General features: G+C 41.8%; 1 protein-coding gene and 1 long non-coding RNA gene across 2 annotated transcripts in view; one reads left to right on the top strand and one right to left on the bottom strand.

Annotated features, from left to right (window-relative positions):
• Window positions 1–10607, top strand: part of NHLRC3 (NHL repeat containing 3) — a 41008-nt gene extending 30401 nt beyond the window's left edge. The window contains exon 8 of the mRNA XM_061434719.1: window positions 9854–10607. Within this exon, the coding sequence (XP_061290703.1) occupies window positions 9854–10007 (154 nt within the window). The 3' untranslated portion in view covers window positions 10008–10607. The remainder of the gene's footprint in view (window positions 1–9853) is intronic.
• An 80-nt stretch (window positions 10608–10687) lies between these two features.
• Window positions 10688–17030, bottom strand: LOC133258295 (uncharacterized). Its single transcript, XR_009739914.1, has 2 exons — window positions 16502–17030; window positions 10688–11928 (listed from the first exon to the last, which is right to left on the bottom strand). It is a non-coding gene; the product is annotated as an uncharacterized LOC133258295 (long non-coding RNA).
• Between the last annotated feature and the right edge of the window lie 1273 nt (window positions 17031–18303).

The following is an 18303-nucleotide window of genomic DNA, read 5'->3' as shown; positions in this document are numbered from 1 at the left end:
TTGCTTCAGTTTCCACCACTGATACGAAAGACCCACATTTCTGGCGCTCTTTCTCCTTTGGTCCAGAGGCCTTACGGGCATCTTCACCCGGATGTCTCACAGGCCCTTTAAATGTCACCCGTACCAGGTGGAGTTTGGTGTCTCTCACAACAAGCTCCCTGCCCTGTACTCTCTGTCCTGGGGGAAGACCACACTGTCCACTTCAGTCAGACTGTCATCCTAGACTCCGCTCTCTCCCTTCTTCCTCATCTAATTAGTCCACAGCTTCTGGCACTTCTGCTCCCTCAAGAGTGCCTCAATCTTGATTCTTTTTCAGTCCCAAGTCCACTCAAGAAAGCCTAAATGACCCTCCTCCAGATTTTCAGCCAGCCCCTTCCTACACACCTTTTCCTTCTACAAGCCTCTATTTATGTAGATAATAAGTCTATTCTTCTAGTTTCTCAGAACAAAAATCTTTGGTTTGTCTTTGACACATCTCTTACATATCCAAGTGGATAAGTCTATCTCAAAATAGATCCAGAATCTGACCATTTCTTACCACCTCGCTTCCCTCCTCACCGTATGATCCACACCAGCCGTTCTCATGCCTGTATCTTGAGACCCACCCACCTTGTCCAGTGAGCTGCGCCCCAGTGCCACACCATTGCATGTGCGCACTCTCTTCTCATGCCGGGAATGCCCATCACTCACTTTGCAAGTTGAATAATTCTTTCTCATCGTGTAAGGTGCACAGGCACCACAGTCTCTCCAAGAAATCTTCCCTGGACCTTTCAGGCTAAGCTAATAGTCTATTTATCTTTATTAATATATTCTGAGTGCTGAGGACATTGCCTGCCATGTAGCTGGTTCTCAGTTCAATTCAGAGGGGCTAATGATGAGCCAATCTACTGCACTGGAATAGAGCCTGCATATTCCCTCTTACATTTCTTATAATAATTGTCACATCCTATTGTGATTTTTCATTTTCATGTCTAACTTCCTCACCAGGTTATGTGCTATTCAAGGTTAGGAAACATGTGCTTTAATCATTTATGCATTCTCTGTATGCTCATAATAGTGTTCAAGAATGATTACTGAAAGGTAAGAACACAAATGAGTTGAGAGTGCATTGATAAATCTCTCATTCTCACTGCTATGGGCTGAACTGTGTTGCCCTAATATCCATATGTTGAAGCTCTAACCTTCAGTGTGATGCTATTAGGAGATGAGGTCTTTGGGAGTTAATCAGGTTTAGATGAGGTCGAGCACCCCTTTATAAGCACTTGTGTCCTTATAAAAAAGACACAAGATTCTCTCTCTCCTGTGTTAGAACACAGAATCAGCTGTCTGAATACTAGCAAAAGAGCTCTCACCACACGTCGATCATCCTGGGATCCTTATCTTGGATTCCCAGCCTCCAGAGCTGTGAGAAAACAAATTTCTGTTGTTGAAATCAAGCAGTCTGTGGTATTTTGTTATGGCAGCGTCACCAGATTAATACACATCCCATCTAATCTAGCTACTTCTAGTTAATTAGTAGCTAATTAATTAACGTGTATGCTAAATCACTTGAGGCGTGTCTGACTCTTTGGGACCCTATGGACTGTAGCCCACCGGGCTCCTCTGTCCCTGGGACTCTCCTGGCAGGAATACTGGAGTGGGTTGCCACACCCTTCTCTGGGGGATCTTCCCAACCCAGAGATCTAACCTGTGTCTTATACAACTCCTGCTAGCTAGTAGCTAATTAATTAATACTTCTGAATATAGTTGAGAACAGGGACTGGGAGCCTCCCTGAAAACACACATAACAGTTTGTCTACAAACTGACTTTTCTGGACGCTACGTTTCAACTTCTTAGTGTTTGGCACAATAAGGCCAAGCTCAATCCGTCTGTCATAGTACAAAGTCACAAATTTCATTCTTAGCCACAACCAGTCATCTGACAAAAGTGAAAACGAATAACCCCACTGCTGTGAAATCAATCAAAGGCCATTTCCTCCTAAGTAGACATCTATAAGTGCCATGTTTATAAATTAAGAGCAAAATATTGTTACGATGTACTTGCAATTACTTTCCTGTAATTGACTATTAACGTTGGTAACTAATTTTTTTCCTCTTTGGTTGACTCACAGGATAGTAAATAGCTCTTTATTTATGTCACCACAAATAACTTAATTTTTGTAATGAATTAGGTTTTCACGAATCTGAAAAACCAGTTTACTTAGTGTGTTTTTAGAAGGAATATTTCCTTTCTCCACTTTTCAGTTTCTCTCCAGAGAGAATTTACCTGGCTCAGTTGATCCCCGTGGAAGAAGAACAGGTGGCAAACCTATCTGTGTTTAGAGCCTTGGATTTAATATCGTTAAGTCCAGCATATGTCCATGGCAGATACCCCAGGCAGCTGCGTTCACAGCACCATTTTCTTGGACTGTTGCCAACGGGAAGGTTGCTGTAAACTGTAAATTTGAAACCAGAAAGGCCCAAGTCAAGCTGTAACCTCCTAACTGGTTGTCTGATTCTTTTAATTTGGAGAATCAATTGAATATTCAGAAGGGAGGACACTTTGAAGACTAATTTAAAATGGACCAAGTAGGCAATGATTCTGTAACATTTCCCCATCAACTTGCTTAAAGGAAACCCCACATTAATTCTGTGTGTCTTGCCTTCTCAGTTTGGGCACTAGTTTATTCCTTTTTTTTTTTTTTTTTGCAGTACAAAGTTACATTTATTTATTTATTCTAAAATTTGTATTGGGGCATAGTTGGTTTACAGCATTGTGTTAGTTTCTGCTGTTCAGCAAAGTGAGTCAGCCATATGTAAACATATATCCCCCTTTTGGGATTTCCTTCCCATTTAGGTCACCACAGAGCACTGAGTAGAGCTCCCTGTGTCATACAGTATGTTTCTCATCAGTTACCTATTTTATCCATTGTATCAGTGATGTATATACATCAATCCCAATCTCCCAAATTCATCCCACCATTCTTTCCCCACTTGGTGTTCATATGTTTGTGCTGTGCATCTATGTCTCTATTTCTGCTTTGCTAATAGGTTCGTCTGTACCATTTTTCTACATTCCACATATATGTGTTAATACACAATTGCACTCGTTTATTCCTAAATAAAGAATAAGGAGGAGAACAATAGGTTAATGGGTCGTGGTCCATGCTGTCAGTACGTAGCCAGCCTGGTTATAGGATGGTGAATATTACTCTTAAAAATAAATGCAAGCAACAGCAACAATAGACTCAAAATAGAAAAGGCGAGTTCCACTAATTTCAGACTCATGCAGTTCGACACTATTACAGTGAAACAAAACCCGTGCCAGGGTGCTGCAGGCTCACAAGTCAGTGCTCTGCCTTTAGGTTCTTACTCCACTGTCTCATGCTGCCCCTGTGTGTCTCCTGTACTGGATCCTCAGCTCTTACCCTTAGGAGCTCCTTTTTATTTGGGGGATCCCTGGGTTGGGAAGAGCCCCTGGAGGAAGGCATGGCAACCCACTCCAGTATTCTTGCCTGGCAAATCCCATGGACAGAGGAGCCTGGCGGGCTTATGGTCCATTGGGTCGCAAACAGCTGGACACCGCTGAGTGACTAAACAACAAGTATCAGTCCAGGGCAGTTGGTGAGGCACCGGGCATCTCATTACTTGAGTGATAAAATATTTACTTCATCAAACTTCTGATGTCACACATTTTCTCTAAACAAACTCCCTCAGACTCCTTCAGATCAGATCAGATCAGTCACTCAGTCCTGTCCGACTCTTTGCAACCCCATGAATCACAGCATGCCAGGCCTCCCTGTCCATCACCAACTCCCGGAGTTCACTCAGACTCACGTCCATCGAGTCAGTGATGCCATCCAGCCATCTCATCCTCTGTCGTCCCCTTCTCCTCTTGCCCCCAATCCCTCCCAGCATCAGAGTCTTTTCCAATGAGTCAACTCTTCGCATCAGGTGGCCAAAGTACTGGAGTCTCAGCTTTAGCATCATTCCTTCCAAAGAAATCCCAGGGCTGATCTCTTTCAGAATGGACTGGTTGGATCTCCTTGCAGTCCAAGGGACTCTCAAGAGTCTTCTCCAACACCACACTTCAAAAGCATCAATTCTTCGGTGCTCAGCTTTCTTCACAGTCCAACTCTCACATCCATACATGACCACAGGAAAAACCATAGCCTTTACTAGACGGACCTTTGTTGGCAAAGTAATGTCTCTGCTTTTGAATATGCTATCTAGGTTGGTCATAACTTTCCTTCCAAGGAGTAAGCGTCTTTTAATTTCATGGCTGCAATCACCATCTGCAGTGATTTTGGAGCCCAGAAAAATAAAGTCTGACACTGTTTCCACTGTTTCCCCATCTATTTCCCATGAAGTGGTGGGACCAGATGCCATGATCTTCGTTTTATGAATGTTGAGCTTTAAGCCAACTTTTTCACTCTCCACTTTTCACTTTCATCAAGAGGCTTTTGAGTTCCTCTTCACTTTCTGCCATAAGGGTGATGTCATCTGCATATCTGAGGTTATTGATATTTCTCCCGGCAATCTTGATTCCAGCTTGTGTTTCTTCCAGCCCAGCGTTTCTCATGATGTACTCTGCATAGAAGTTAAACAAGCAGGATGACAATATACAGCCTTGACGAACTCCTTTTCCTATTTGGAACCAGTCTGTTGTTCCATGTCCAGTTCTAACTGTTGCTTCCTGACCTGCATACAAATTTCTCAAGAGGCAGATCAGGTGTTCTGGTATTCCCATCTCTTTCAGAATTTTCCACAGTTTTAGCAAGAAAGAAAACCACAAAGTTCAATGTGCCACCCCATCAATGGAACATCCAGAATCTGACCCATCGAAATGGTACCTGGATGTTTCTCCCCAGCTCCTCCAGGAGGGAAATGGCCTCTGTTGGAAAGTCTGAAGGAAACTGATGGTTCAGTTGTGCTTGGCTAGGCCTTTGTAGGAGACCAAGCATACTGGCAAGAGAGAGCCAATAGAATCCAAAACTCGTTGGCTTAGATTTGCAGCACGAATCCAGGCGGATGAAGGTCCTCTTTGGCTGTTGTATTCTGCCCCTGCTTCTTTTGGGCAAACCAGCTCACCAGCTTTGCTGTTCTGGCACTGTAGGACCGGCCAAGCAAGGAGGCAAAGCGGGCTGCAGCTGAAGCTTGACTCTCAGCAGACCTCTAACCCCTTTCTTTCTCACTTTGCACTGTGTGTGATCCTTAAAAACCGATCAATGAAAGAGCCTACATCCAGGGACTTCCCAGTGGTCCAGTGGTCAAGAACCTGCCTTGCAACGCAGCGTACGTGGGTTCAATCCCTGCTCAGGGAACTAAGATCCCACAGGCTTCAGAGCAACTAAGCCCTTGCACCACAACTAGAGTCCGCGCTCCACAGTGGGAGATCTGGGATGCTGCAACTGAGACTATAAAGAAGGCTGAGCACTGAAGAATTGATGCTTCTGAACTGCAGTGTTGGAAAAGACTCTCGAGAGTCCCTTGGACTGCAAGGAGATCCAACCAGTCCAACCTAAAGGAGATCAGTCCTCAATATTCCTTGGGAGGACTGATGCTGAAGCTGAAACTCCAATACTTTGGCCACCTGATGCAAAGAACTGACTCATTGGAAAAGACCCTGATGATGGGAAAGATTGAAGGCAGGAGGAGAAGGGGACGACAGAGGATGAGATGGTTGGATGGCATCACCGACGTGATGGACATAAGTTTGAGTGAGCTCTGGGGTTTGGTGATGGACAGGGAGGCCTGGCGTGCTGCAGTCCGCCTGGTGTGCTACAGTCCATGGGGTTGCAAAGAGTCCTACACGACTGAACGACTGAACTAAGACTTGACACAGCCAACTAAATAAATTAATTTGAAAAAGAGAGAGACGATATCCAGTCTACCAGGCTCTCAGTTCAGACATGATCTTCTTGACCTGAAGTCAGGATCCATTATGAATTAAGATTTGGTTTTGAATTTTGTCATATGCAGCATGATTTCCAGCTAAAATCCACTGATGATCACAATATGGTACTCAATGAAAAAGAAGAATGTGCATAAATTGAAAATGCAAACAAAACTTTATTTTGTTGGTCAAAGAAAATAACTGCAAATTTTCTTAAAGAGAGTGGTCAGGACAGGCCCACAGTGCTGGCTAATGACTCTGTTAGTCATAAGCAGGAATTCTAGAGCAAGAAAATTCTGGCTCTGTGTTTCGTTGCCATCTCCTCTTGGATTTCTCTAACTTTCTTTCCAAAGAGGCCTTTTAAATGCATTAAAACTCATATGCCCAAGTAAAATGTAATAGAGACAGGCTGAGCATCCACGCCTATACTTAGACTTCCTGTAATTCTATTCCTCCAAAGAAGGGTACCATTGAGGAGACATCTGATTAGCTATCAGAAGACACAACAGGAACCCCAGGGAAAGTCAGGTTCAAGTTGCCCTGATGTAATTACTGATGCGTTTAATTAAATCATGTACAAAGGCATTAAATATTTCAGCAAAGTCTGTTTTAAGTTGTTTTACTCTTGGAAGACACTAATACAAAATGATTTTCTCAGGTAAATGAGGTTTAGCTGTGTTGGTGGGTTGAGCAGACACACAGCAGCTGCAGGTTTAATTAAACGTTTGCCTAACCGTATAAAAAGACAGTGATATATCTTCATAGCATCTGGCAGCTCCAGCATCCTCCAGCCATTCTTTAATTAGCATGCTGGTGAATTTAATAGAAAATGACTTTAACTCAGGAGCAGATGGCTCTTCTGAGTGACAAGGGGAATGGCAATCTCTGTCATGTTTACTTGGTCTGTGGCTTTCTAGTGGAAGGATCCCTTTGGAGCACAGTCCTGATGAAATCAGGGGTCAGGTTTAATATCTTCTGAAAGCAACCACTTTCAAATCTTCTTCAGTTGAAGACGTCCGACTTTCCAGCTTCCAGAGATGGTTTTCCTTTGTCTCTCTGTCTTCATTTTCATATTTTATGACACTACTAGCCTTTCAGTTGTTGAGCTTCATATGAATTTTCAGTTTCTCCAAGGTAGATAAAACAGTCTGTTGGACCCAATACAATCTCTGAAATAATCATTATCAGAGTTTTAAAGCTTAAGAAGCATGAACCACATTCACTCCTAGATGGCAATTGGCTTGAGAGAAGAAGGGAAGAAAGTGTCTTTTCTTTTGCGTATTTCTTTTCTTTCTTTTTTTCTTGCTCTTTCTTCCTTCCTCCCTTTCTTTCTTTTTCCTGCCATGCCATAAGGCATAAGTGAAGTTAGTTACCCGACCAGGGATCGAACCTGCACATCCTCTGCATTGGAAGCGTGAACTCTTAACCACTGGATCCCCAGGGAAGTCCCCATAGATTTTGCTTTTGAAATGAAAGAAACAGGTAAGAAAATCCTAAGGAATAAGAAAAATGAGAATGTTCATAAGTGTTGGTGTGCTTTGGTTCCTATGGGTCAATTTTTAGGAACTTTTTTTGTATGTAAATGCTCATCGTATGGGTCTCTGGTTACTATGTGCACACTCGTGAGACAGCTGTGCTGCTGCCCCTAGGAAATTTTAAACAACGAGTTTAGTTCACTATGTGGTTAAGATTGACTGGGTCAAAAATGGACAATATATCTATCTGGATTAAGAATATTATTTTTCCATTTATTCTCAGGTTTTCAGGTATGAATTGCAGACAGACTAGTCCTAATCAGTCATATGCAATGTGCATGCCAATTACTGCCAGGTGTAATGTTAAAGTATTGATACTTAAGTTATTATAATAAACCCGTAAGCCTGTAACCCATTATTACAAATGAATAGGTGGACTAAAGAGGTTATAAGAGTGGCTGGGCTGGTTTTGGATGTAGGACCATCAGACAGCAGAAACACTCTCTTCCAGGTGCTATACTGCTTGTGTGCATGCTCAGTTGCTAAGTTGTGTCCGACTCTTTGCAACCCCATGGATTGTAGCCCGCCAGGCTCCTCTGTCCATGGGATTTCCCAGGCAAGAATACCGGAGCGGGTTGCCATTTCCTTCTCCAGGGGATCTTCCCAACCCAGGGATTAAACCTGCATCTCCTTCACTTGCAGGCGGCTTCTTTACCACTGAGCTACCAGGAATGCCTGTTATACTGCTTAGAGACCATCCATTGCTCATGCCTGGAGACACATGTATCACGCCTAACCATGTGCCAAACAGGTGCTGGGGATCAGGAGTCCCTTGCCCTTGCTGAAATCTTCTCTCAAAGGGGTAGAGAGATGTAGAGTCATAAGCATAGTAAAGTGGTGAGAAATACAGTTAAGATACAGGCAACTACTTTGTGAGCCTAGAGGCAGAAACAGAAGATTTTTCCAGGTATCATGTGCAAATTGACTTTAAATTTGGTCTCTCTCTCTTTTTTTTCACCCCAGCTTGATTGAGGTATAATTGACAAATAAAAATTATGTATATTTATGGTGTAAACGTGATGTTTTGATACAAGTATAATTTGTGAAATGATTAGCACAATCAAGTTAATTAACATTTCAGTCACCTCACTGAGGGGGCATGTGGGTGAATGGTAGAATACTTAAGATCTACTCTCTTAGCAAATTACAAGTACACAATACAGTATTATTATTAGTATTCGTGTATCTGGCCGCACCAGGTCTTAGTTGCAGCACGTGGGATCTTTGTTGTGTCATGCGGGATCTTTTGTTGTGGTGCACAGGCTCTCTGGTTGTGGCACATAGGTTTAGTTGCTCCACGGCACATGAGATCTTAGTTCCCTGACCAGGAATTGAACCTGCATCCCGTGCATTGCAAGGTAAATTCTTAACCAGTGGACCTCCGGGTGAGTCCCACAATGCAGTGTTATTAACTGGAGTCACCATGGTGTACATTCGATTGACAGAGATTACTATCCTCCATGATTAACTCTGTCCCCTTTGCCCATCATCTCCCCGTTTACCCCATCCCCAGTCCCTGGAAACCACCATTCTACTCTCTGAATCTATGAACCCAATTTTTGGAGATTCCATGTACACCACATTATGCAGTATTTGTTGTTCTCTGAGTGATTTATTTCACTTAATGTCCCCCAGCTTCATCCGTGTTGTCACAAATAACAGGATTTCCTTTTTTAAAACAAAATGTTCCACTGTATATATTTATACCACATATTCTTAATCATTCATCCATCAATAGACACTTGGGTTGTTCCTATATCTGAGCTATTGTGAATAATGCTGAACTGGACATAGGAGTGCGGGTATTTCTTCAAGGTTCTGGTTTTATTTCTTTTGGATATACCCAGAAATGGGGTTACTGAGCCATGTGGTAGTTTTTTTTTTTTGAGGAACTGCTATACCATTTTCCATGTCTGTACTAATTTACGTTCCCTTTTCTCCACATCTTCACCAATGCTTGTCTTTTGTCTTTTTATAAGATGATGACTCATTGAGGTTTTGATTAGTGATGTTGAACACATTTTCATGCATCTTTTTAAAAAATTCTGGTATTATACTGTTTTGATTACTGTAGCTTTGTAATTTATTTTGAAATCAGGAAGTGTGATGCCTCTAATTGTTCTTCCTGCTCACAATGGTTTTTATTATTCAAGATCCTTTGTGATTTCATATGAATTTGGGGATTTTTAAAAATATTTCTGTGAAAAATTCCATTGGAATTTTTATAGAGATTACACTGACCTTGTAGCTCACTTTGGATAGTATGGGCATTTTAACAATATTGATTCTTCCAGCACATGAGTGTGGAATATCTTTTCATTTATTTGCATCCTTTTCAATTACTTTGATCAGTGTTTTGTCATTCTTATTGTACAGACCTTTCACCTCCTTCATTAAATGTATTCCTAAGCATTTGATTGTTTTTTATGTTCTTGTCTTCCAGTTGGCACATGGCAGAACTACCTGACCTGCTAGATTTTTATCACTTCGCTTCTGGAAATGACTGTACAGCACTCCTAATCGGCCTCACCCGATTTGAGCATCACACGTTTCACCAGCAACAAATTATCACTGATGTATTTTATGCTACTCAGTAGATCCTCTAGTGCACTTTTCACACAAGCACAGGTGAAGCGAGTAACCACTTCTGCAAGTGGCATGTAGAGGCTTGATTAGAGAGTCTCAAAATGCTAATTAATTGTGCTAAAGATTAGGGTTAATTTGTACCCAGTCATCTCTTGGTTTTTGTATTGAAATATTTTAAATTCCCACATGGACAACATTAGAGCAACCAATAGATGTCCACTATATCAAGCTCAGGCTTTCTGACTCCAAGTTTATTGCTATTTTTAATACACTACATAGGAAGAAGGAACCGTGTCAGTCAGTCTCAGAGTTGGCCTATGTTGGGCAGGTGAGGCCCATGGTTCTGATGAACTTCTTGATTCAAAACATCCATGTGTATCACAGACACACTACTCAGCTACAAGAGCCCCGAGGTCTCCTTCAGCATGGAACAGGCAGACGTGTAGCAAAAGATGGAGAGTTTGTGTCAGCATGGGAATGAAAAGGTTAACTTTAAACCAACAGTATCTAGCAGCATTGCACCAAATTGCCCTGTGTTTCCCTCCACCTGGAGTGTCGGCTTTCCTTTCCTCACATTTGGTTCATTGTGTGCTGTTCTTTTGAGCTCTGAGTGGGGTTTTGCCATATTCACCTGTATGACCAAGTCACCAAGGCAATAAACCAAAAATTAATGTTAGTTAAAAACAAAATATTTGTATCATTTTGAAAATTATTTAGTAGATGAATTCTGCTCTAGATAAAAATATCATTCAGTATCATGTAATAAAATAGTTTCTTTCTTGAAATACCTCTGAAGAAGTGTCTAAAAATATTTTAGGACAAATGTTCATGGTATTAGAGTCAAAATGAAGCAACTGAACTCTAGACAATAGAAGAGCTAGAAGTGATACTTCTAGTTCAGTTCAGTTCAGTCACTCATTCATGTCCAACTCTTCACGACCCCATGGACTGGAGCATGCCAGCCTTCCCCGTCCATCACCAACTCCCAGAGTTTACTCAAACTCATGTCCATCGACTAGGTGATGCCATCCAACCATCTCATCCTCTGTTGTTCCCTTCCCCTCCTGCCTTCAATCTTCCCAGCATCAGGGTCTTTTCCAATGAGTTGGTTCTTCACATCAGGTGGCCAAAGTACTGGAATTTCAGCTTCAGCATCAGTCCTTTTAATGAATATTCAGGACTGATTTCCTTTAGGATGGGCTGGTTGGATCTCCTTGCAGTCCAAGGGACTCTCAAGAGTCTTCTCCAACACCACAGTTCAAAAGCATCAATTCTTCCACACTCAGCTTTCTTTATAGTCCAACTCTCACATCCATACATGACTACAGGAAAAACCAGACAGACCTTTATCGGCAGAGTAATGTCTCTGCTTTTTAATATGCTGTCTATGTTGGTCATAGCTTTTCTTCCAAGGAGCAAGCGTCTTTTAGTTTCATGGCTGCAGTCACCATCTACAGTGATTTTGGAGCCCCCCAAAATAAAGTTTCTCACTGTTTCTATTGTTTCCCCATCTATTTGCCATGAAGTGATGGGACCGGATGCCATGATCTTAGTTTTCTGAATGTTGAGTTTTAAGCCAACTTTTTCATTCTCCTCTTTCACTTTCATCAAGAGGCTCTTTAGTTCTTCTTCGCTTTCTGTCATAAGGGCAGTGTCATCTGCATATCTGAGGTTATTGGTATTTCTCCCAGAAATCTTGATTCCAGCTGGTGCTTCATCCAGCCTGGCATTTTGCATGATGTACTCTGCTTACTCAAACTCATTGTGTTGGTGATACCATCCAACCATCTCATCCTCTGTCATCCCCTTCTCCTCCTGCCTTCAGTCTCTCCCAGCATCAGGGTCTTTTCCAGTGAGTCAGTTCTTCACATCAGGTGGCCAAAGTATTGGAGTTTCAGCTTCAGCATCAGTCCTTCTAATGAATGAATACTTCTAGTAATGGTGAGGAAAAGTGAAACAATTGAGTTACACTGACTCAGTGATAAGAAAGATAATCAAACTGAAAGCTATTGAAATGTAAGTGGAAAGTTAAATTACCACCATCCATTCTTTCATGCAACTAATGCCTTTTCATGATTACCGTACTTGAAATAAGATGAGTTGGGTTTTAATCTTAGATCTACAATTTTCTGAATCACTGAACTTCTTGAAGACATAATTTTTTCTCCTATAAGATGATTCTAAATACTATCTGCCTGATGCCACTTACAAGAACGTTGTAAATTCACAGGAGAAAATAAACCTCAGTCATCTTACTGTTTGGCTACTCAACATCTAACTGGTATGGGTTTTCAGAATCTAACTCAAAAGTATCAAATAAACATTAATATATATTTATTTCAAGCCCACGTTCTCTATGTAGAGAAAACAATCCAGTTAATTGTAAGCAAATACCATCATTTCAAGTTTCAATCAATACAAAATCCCTTCTCCCTTCATTTATTCCTCATGATAGCATGAAAATGCTAAGAGCCTTTTTATTTCATTTAAGTATTTTATTTTGGTTTATCTATAGTGTCTTTGAATATACTTTGAGTGTGCATGTGTGTTTGTGTGTCTTATCACTGGTTAAGTGATCACTGGTATTGTCATTTAACTGTTTGAATGTAGTGTAGGACCTCCTTTATTTCCCTTTATGTCCCTTTGTGTGTGTGCGTGCATATACTCAGTCTCTCAGTCGTGTCTGACTCTTTGTGACCCCATGCACTGTAGCCCACCAGGCTCCCCTCCCTGTCCATGGGATTTCCCAGGCGAGAATGCCATTTCCTTTTCCAATGGATCTTCCTGACCCAGTGATCGAACCCATGTCTTCTTAATTGGCAGGTGGGTTTTTTACCACTGCATCACCTGGGAAGCCCCATATCCCTTTGTTTTTGCTTAGTTGCTAAGTCATGTCCTATTCTTTGCAACCCCATGAACTGCAGCACACCAGGTTTCCCTGTCCTTCACTATCTCCTGGAGTTGCTCAGACTTGTGTCCATTGAGTCAGTGATGCCATCCAACCATCTCAGACTGTGTTTCCCCCTTCTCTTCCTGCCCTCAGTCTTTCCCAGCATCACATCTTTTCCAGTGAATTGATTCTTTGTATCAGGTGGCCTAAGTATTGGAGCTTCAGCTTCAGCATCAGTCCTTCCAATGAATAGTTAGGGTTGATTTCCTTTAGGATTGACTGATGTGATCTCCTTGCTGTCCAAGGGACTTTTAAGAGTCCTCTCCAGCACCACAGTTTGTTGCTCTCCCGCATTTATAATACAGTTGCTTAAACATTTCCTCTACATAAATTTATAACTACATGAGATAGTGTAGTAATAAATAAATTTTGGCAGTGGCAGATAAGATAGTTATACTGTGTTCTGTAGAGCTGTGTCCTCAAGCAAACCCTAAGAAATCCTACATAGTCTATGGATAAGCCATCCCTGCTGAAGAAATTGGCAGGATGGAGCAAAACTGCTTGGTGTTGAAGTTCATGGAGATGTCCACAGTGAGGCTCAGTCAGGGTTGACCTAACCATGAACAGTTTGTCTTCCTGTGATTTGAGTAGCACAGGAAGTTTCATCTGCTTGCAAATATTCACCCAAGCAAGTGCCTGAAATTCTTTCACTAGAGATTAGTGTATCCAGGGTTAAGTATGAGGCAATAATGTGTGGTTTAGTATCTGGCAGGTGGACTTCCCAGGTAGCTCAGTGATAAAGAATCCACTTGCCAGTGCAGGAAATGCAGATTTGATCCCTGGGTGGGGAAGATTCCCTGGAGAAGGAAATAGCAACCCACTCCAGTATTCTTGCCTAGAGAATCCCATGGACAGAGGAGCCTGGAAGACTACAGTCCATGGGGTCAAAAAAGAGTCGGACATGACTTAGCAACCAAACAACATCTGACAGGCGTTCACTGCATCCACCGCCATTGTTCTACCATAAGCATGCTCCTCGTACATGGTGAATCTTAACTGAGAGTATTTGAAGATGTATAGGAGCACTTTTTGGTTATCACAGTGCCAGAAGATAGGGCTAGGAAAGGCAGAATTGACTCAGGCAGGGTGACTATATTTCCTGCAGAGGTGAGGCTGTCTTATATAAGGACAAATTGTTCTGCTCCAATCACCAGGCTTTTCTTTCATCATGTATTATATGTAGGGGGAAAAAAATCTGATTTTTTCCTCTCCCCTTAATGTGCCTTTATTGATCTGACTTATATTCTTTTTAATCTAAGAAAACTACATATCATGCAAAACCTGTGTGCCTGAGGAGATGGGGAAACCCCAAAACAGACCTGGTCTAATTTATAAGCACAACCATGATCAGGGCAGGCAGGGGTGTAGGAGGGAACGGAATTAAATCAGTAAGTCTCTTGGAAATCAGCCTGCTCTGTTTTGCACTCCCAGCCCCTCACACATGTTTGTGTGCAGATCTAACTTCAGAATATCAGAGAACATATAAGAAATGGAGAAGCTGGGCGATCCTTAAGACAGGACAGCGCAACCCTCGGAGATTTTTAGGTTGAAGCTGACTTAGACATGGGAAGGAGAAAGGCAGCCAGCAGCCCACTCAATGACACGGGCACTTCAGGATGTAGGAACAGGTGGAGTTTATCCTGCAGTCATCCCTCAAGTCGTTCCAGCCGCCACAATAGCCTGCATTGAGCCCATTGTGGACACTGGCTAGCATTGATCTCGTTCTGCCCAGTGGGCCGTGATGAAGCCCACGTGCCTCCCAGACAAAGCCTGACTTCCTGTGGGTGACATTTTCGGAGGAGTGCAGAGAAGGCTCCCTTTGTTCTCCTCCAGGTTTTTTTTTTTATTAGCACCTGCCAGCGTCTATGGTTCTCCCCGAACCTGCTGAGTTAGCAATCTTGCAGCGTAGTTTTGTCCGCCCGGAGAAGATTGCCCTGACAGCGGAGTTCTCAAGTACTGCAGCCTGCCCCTGGGGCTCTAGCAGTGATAGATTTAGAGAACTGACTTGCCTACTCTCTTCTTAAAGACCACTTGGGGATCATGCAAACATAAACACGTGGACTTTTTTTAGTATGTGGAAAAATAAAATCCTCAAATGATTTGGTGTGTCTGATATCTGGGTTTAGCAGCCTCTGTACAAAGAACGTGCTAAAATTAGCCTTGAGCAAATGCCAGTGTGTGTTATCAGGAATTTGAAGATATTTAAAATAGGACCAGGAGTGAAGATGGAGGGAATCAATAAGTGTTTTCCAAACAGTTAAAAGTGAAGTCCTATTTCAATGGGATGTTGTCTGAACTTAGATCCAGAATGGGCTATCAGTAGAATAGGGTGATAATTGCTTAATAATTCCTGGAAAACAAGCTTACCCTCTGATTGTAATTGCCAAAATGTGAGGGCTGAACTTTGTACTGATAATACCCTGGAAACAAACTATAAACTAAGCCTCATTTAAAAGGTAAAAGAATTCTGACTGCGGAGATAAGAAACAAATTTTCCTGTGATCCCGGTCTATCAGTTTCTTCCCTTTCCTGTACGAGCCCCATCTTTGCCTCCATCTCTGTCTCACTGTCTCACCCATACATATAGGGGTCATCCTGATACAAGGAAAAGGTGGAACACTGACTTCTCCAGGGACTGTTCCAAGTGAAGACCCTGGGACAAGGGAGAAAAGAGATTGCAAGGCACATATTTAAACTGGATGGGGTCGCGCTTCTGAGCGCAAGGTCTCCTAGAGATGAGCTCTTTACAACAGAAAGTTGGGGGCCCCTGCATGACAAAAACTCACTTCTGGCCACTGTTCTAATCCTGTGGTCACACACTGCAGGCCAGCCAAACGGCAAGCTCATTGTTCAGAAGCCAAGTTATCATGATGTTTATTTTTATAGCCAAAGAAGACACTTTCATCCATCCTTCTCGCCTTTCTTTTCTTTTTTTTTTTTTTGAATAAACATTTAAAATGCCAAGTGTTGTACTAGATTCTGGAAATGGAAGACTGATAAAGACACATTTCCAGCAAACAGATACTTTGTCTGTCAGAAACCATGAACATGTAAAGAAGTAACTGTATTATGGAGAGATTTAAGCTAATAGACAGCCAGGGGGTCTTTTTTCTGCATAATCAGGGGTATCAGGAAAAGATCACCTGAAGAAGACTTAAAAGGCAACCAACATTTCAGGTTAAATCATGGAAAAAAGCTTGAACTAAGACTTTATCCTGAAAAATGATCCACAAAAAATGGAAAATATATTTGTATCTCCAAGAACCAAAATTTAGTAAGAATTGCTTCTGTATACTAGTCCACATAATGAACAGTGATAATACAAGGGTTCATGGAGAGAGGGGTGGGAAAATTCTCCTCTGAATTATATGATGAGCCTACCTGTCCTTTACTTTGTGTTTGACCATCTCCACTCAGACAGTTGGTGGGTCAGCTTGCAAAAACACTCGAGGGCTTACCCATTTTTTCAAGAACTTTCTTAATCTTCTGGGATAGAAAGGATTCTCTTTTGGAACCTCAGCGATCTGTCTATATAGGAAATAAACTTCAACATACCTGGATGCCCAGCCAGTGCATAAGCAAGCTTTTAATTAATTCTTGATTTTTCAGCCAAGGACTTCACTGCCTCTTCTGTCTCAGCTTATGTATGCAAGTCCTGAGAATTTCTGAGGTCCCATGAGGGACCCATCAGATTCTTCTAGACCTTGAACTTTCCTGTCTCCAAGTCATGGTCACTTCTTTCTTGTCTTTCTTTCTTCCAAAGATGCACTGGCATTTTTCATCACTGACAGCTCTAATTATTTTACATTCTTTCCTTCACCCTTATTTAAATGAACTCCTGTGAAGGCTTCCAGAACATGACGTGAGGCGCGTCTACCATGTTGAATCAATAGCCTGTGCAGATTTAGATGTTGACAGGATCCCCCTTGTATCCAGGAAAGTGGAAATAGGCAGAGCCAAGGCAGGAAGAGTGGCTGGGAGGCTGTCCCTCTCTAACTCACAGTGAGCTGCTAGAGAGCAGTCTGCATTTACTGCCTCTACATTTTTCCCTGTGGACGTTCTTTAATCCACTTGGTCTGGCTTCTGTCACCATCACTCCAAGTGAATCTGCTTTTGCCAAGTGTACCAAGAATTGGTTACCAAATTTAGTAGACACCCAGTAGTCTTTCTCTCAGTTGATTCATTGCAAGCTTTTCTTTAAAGTCTCTCCTCTTCTGACATAGAGATGGCCAAGAGGCACATGCAAAGATGCTCAATATTGCTAATTACTAGAGAAATGCAAATCAAAACTACAATAAAGTATCACCTCACACCAGTTAGAATGGTCATCAGTAAAAAGTCTATAAATAAGTGCTGGACACAGTGTGGAGAGAAGGGAACCCTCCTGCACTGTTGGTAGGAATGTAAATTGGTGTAACTGCTACGGAAAACAGTATGGAGGTCCTTAAAAAATTAAAAGGAGTTACCGTATGATCTAGCAATGCCACTCCTGGGCATATATCTAGAGAAAACTGCCATTTGAAAAAATACAGGTACCAGTGTTCACAGCATCGTTATTTACAATAATCAAGACATGGAAGCAACCTAAGCATCCCTTGACAGAGGAATGAGCAAAGAAGAAGTGGTACATATATACAATGGAATATTACTCAGCCATAAATAGGAATGAAATAGTGCTATTTACAGCAACGTGGGGGCTTTCCCGATGGCCCAGCCATAAAGAATCTACCTGCAATGCAAGAGCCGCAGGAGCTGTGGATTTGATCTGTGGGTCAGAACGATCCCCTGAAGGAGGGCATGGAAACCCACTCCAGTATTTTTGCCTGGAGAATCCCAGGGGAGCCTGGCGAGCTACAGTCCACAGGATCGCAAAGAGTCAGACATGACTGAAGTGACTTAGCATAGCACAGCAACGTGGATGGACTTAGAGACAGTCACACTAAGTGAAGTAAGTTAGACAGAGAAAGAGAAATGTCATATAATATCACTTGTATGTGGAATCTAAAAAAAAGAATGATCTAAATGAATTTATTTACAAAACAAGAATAGACTCACAAACATAGAAAACAAACTTATGGTCACCAGGGGGGATGAAGGGGCAGCAGAGGGTGATAAATTAGGAATTTGGGATGAACATACGCACACTACTGTGTATAAAATAAACAACAAAAATCCACTGTATAGCCCAGGGAACTATATTCAATGCCTTGTAACAACTTATAAGGGAAAAGCATCTGAAAAAGAATATATATGTATATATTTTTTATCACTTGGTTGTACACCTGAAGCTAACTCAATATTGGAAATTAACTATACTTCTTTTTAGAAAAAAAATTTTTTTTTAATTTTCTCTTTGG

This window comes from Bos javanicus, chromosome 12, assembly GCF_032452875.1.
Source record: "Bos javanicus breed banteng chromosome 12, ARS-OSU_banteng_1.0, whole genome shotgun sequence".
NCBI classification, from domain to species: Eukaryota; Metazoa; Chordata; class Mammalia; order Artiodactyla; family Bovidae; genus Bos; species Bos javanicus.
This window is presented reverse-complemented; position numbering and strand designations above follow the sequence as displayed.